Here is a 1,644-nt window from a genome sequence, read left to right as displayed (position 1 = left end):
CAGGTACCAGAGCAACAACAGGTACCAGAGCAACAACAGGTACCAGAGCAGCAACAGGTACCAGAGCAACAACAGGTACCAGAGCAACAACAGGTACCAGAGCAACAGGTACCAGAGCAGCAACAGGTACCAGAGGAACAACAGGTACCAGAGCAACAACAGGTACCAGAGCAGCAACAGGTACCAGAGCAACAACAGGTACCAGAGCAGCAACAGGTACCAGAGCATAAACATGTACCAGAGCAACAACAGGTACCAGAGCAGCAACAGGTACCAGAGCAACAACAGGTACCAGAGCAGCAACAGGTACCAGAGCACAGAGAGCAACAGGTACCAGAGCAGCAACATGTACCAGAGCAGCAACAGGTACCAGAGCAACAGGTACCAGAGAGCAACAAGTACCAGAGCAGCAACAGGTACCAGAGCAGCAACAGGTACCAGAGCAGCAACAGGTACCAGAGCAGCAACAGGTACCCAGAGGAACAACAGGTACCAGAGCAACAACAGGTACCAGAGCAGCAACAGGGACCAGAGCAACAACAGGTACCAGAGCAGCAACAGGTACCAGAGCAGCAACATGTACCAGAGCAACAACAAAAAAGAGCAGCAACAGGTACCAGAGCAGCAACAGGTACCAGAGCACAACAGGTAACCAGAGGAAACAACAGGTACCAGAGCAACAACAGGTACCAGAGCAGCAAAAGTACCAGAGCAACAACAGGTACCAGAGCAGCAACAGGTACCAGAGCAGCAACATGCACAGAGCAACAACAGGTACCAGAGCAGCAACAGGTACCAGAGCAGCAATAGGTACCAGAGCAAACAGGTACGAGCAGCAACATGTACCAGAGCAGCAACAGGTACCAGAGCAGCAACAGGTACCAGACAACAAGTACCAGAGCAGCAACAGGTACCAGAGCAGCAACAGGTACCAGGAGCAGCAGGTACCAAAGCAACAACAAGTACCAGAGCAGCAACAGGTACCAGAGCAGCAACAGGTACCAGAGCAGCAACAGGTACCAGAGCAGCAACAGGTACCAGAGCAGCAACAGGTACCAGAGCAGCAGTAGGTACCAAAGCAACAGCAGCATCGGCAGGTACCAGCCACCACCTGCCCAGGCAAGTCCTAGGAAAAGCAAAGACGGCAAAAATAATCAAGAGACGATGTGGTGTGTTGAGCCAACCATAGTCTACCAGGTGGAACAGCTCCTAATGTTTCCTCTTCCCCATAGTGCCATTGAACTCTCTACAGTGCCAATAATTTCCCCATACCCTCACCAATCCCCCTGCAGTGCCAATAATTTCCCTATACTGCCACCAATATCTCTGCAGTGCCAACACGATCAGTATCCAGAAGGCCTTTGTAAATGTTCACATGAGTGAGGGCATTATAATGACCTCCCATGATCCCCCACCAGGTAGAGGCACCACTGACCCTCTGTGAAACACACCGCCACACTGGTTCTTGTCACCTGTTACACACGACCCCCGGGGAGGTGTTGAGGCACAGGTGTTTTCCCCACTATTTGCAGCCTCGTGTCGCGCTTACCACCTGCCACGGCCTCTTATCGCCTCCTTCTGTGCTATGTCTACTGCCTTGGTCACTATATTAACATCCACAGTCTTTACTCCTGAACATTTGTA

At 51.6% G+C, this 1,644-nt stretch overlaps 1 protein-coding gene across 1 annotated transcript; it reads left to right on the top strand.

The window, feature by feature from the left end:
* Nucleotides 1–232: 232 nt before the first annotated feature.
* On the top strand, nt 233–980 carry LOC121860674 (antigen LPMC-61-like; the record flags this gene model as incomplete). The annotated part of the gene is made up of 2 exons (XM_042357953.1): nt 233–270; nt 587–980. Coding segments are annotated over exons 1-2 (432 nt in total), but the record flags the coding sequence as incomplete, so codon positions are not given.
* Between the last annotated feature and the right edge of the window lie 664 nt (nt 981–1,644).

Source organism: Homarus americanus, unplaced genomic scaffold (assembly GCF_018991925.1).
Source record: "Homarus americanus isolate GMGI-L3 unplaced genomic scaffold, GMGI_Hamer_2.0 scaffold4558, whole genome shotgun sequence".
In the NCBI taxonomy this organism is placed as follows: Eukaryota; Metazoa; Arthropoda; class Malacostraca; order Decapoda; family Nephropidae; genus Homarus; species Homarus americanus.
The sequence above is the reverse complement of the archived record's forward strand: the minus strand, read 5'-3'. Positions and strand labels throughout refer to the sequence as shown.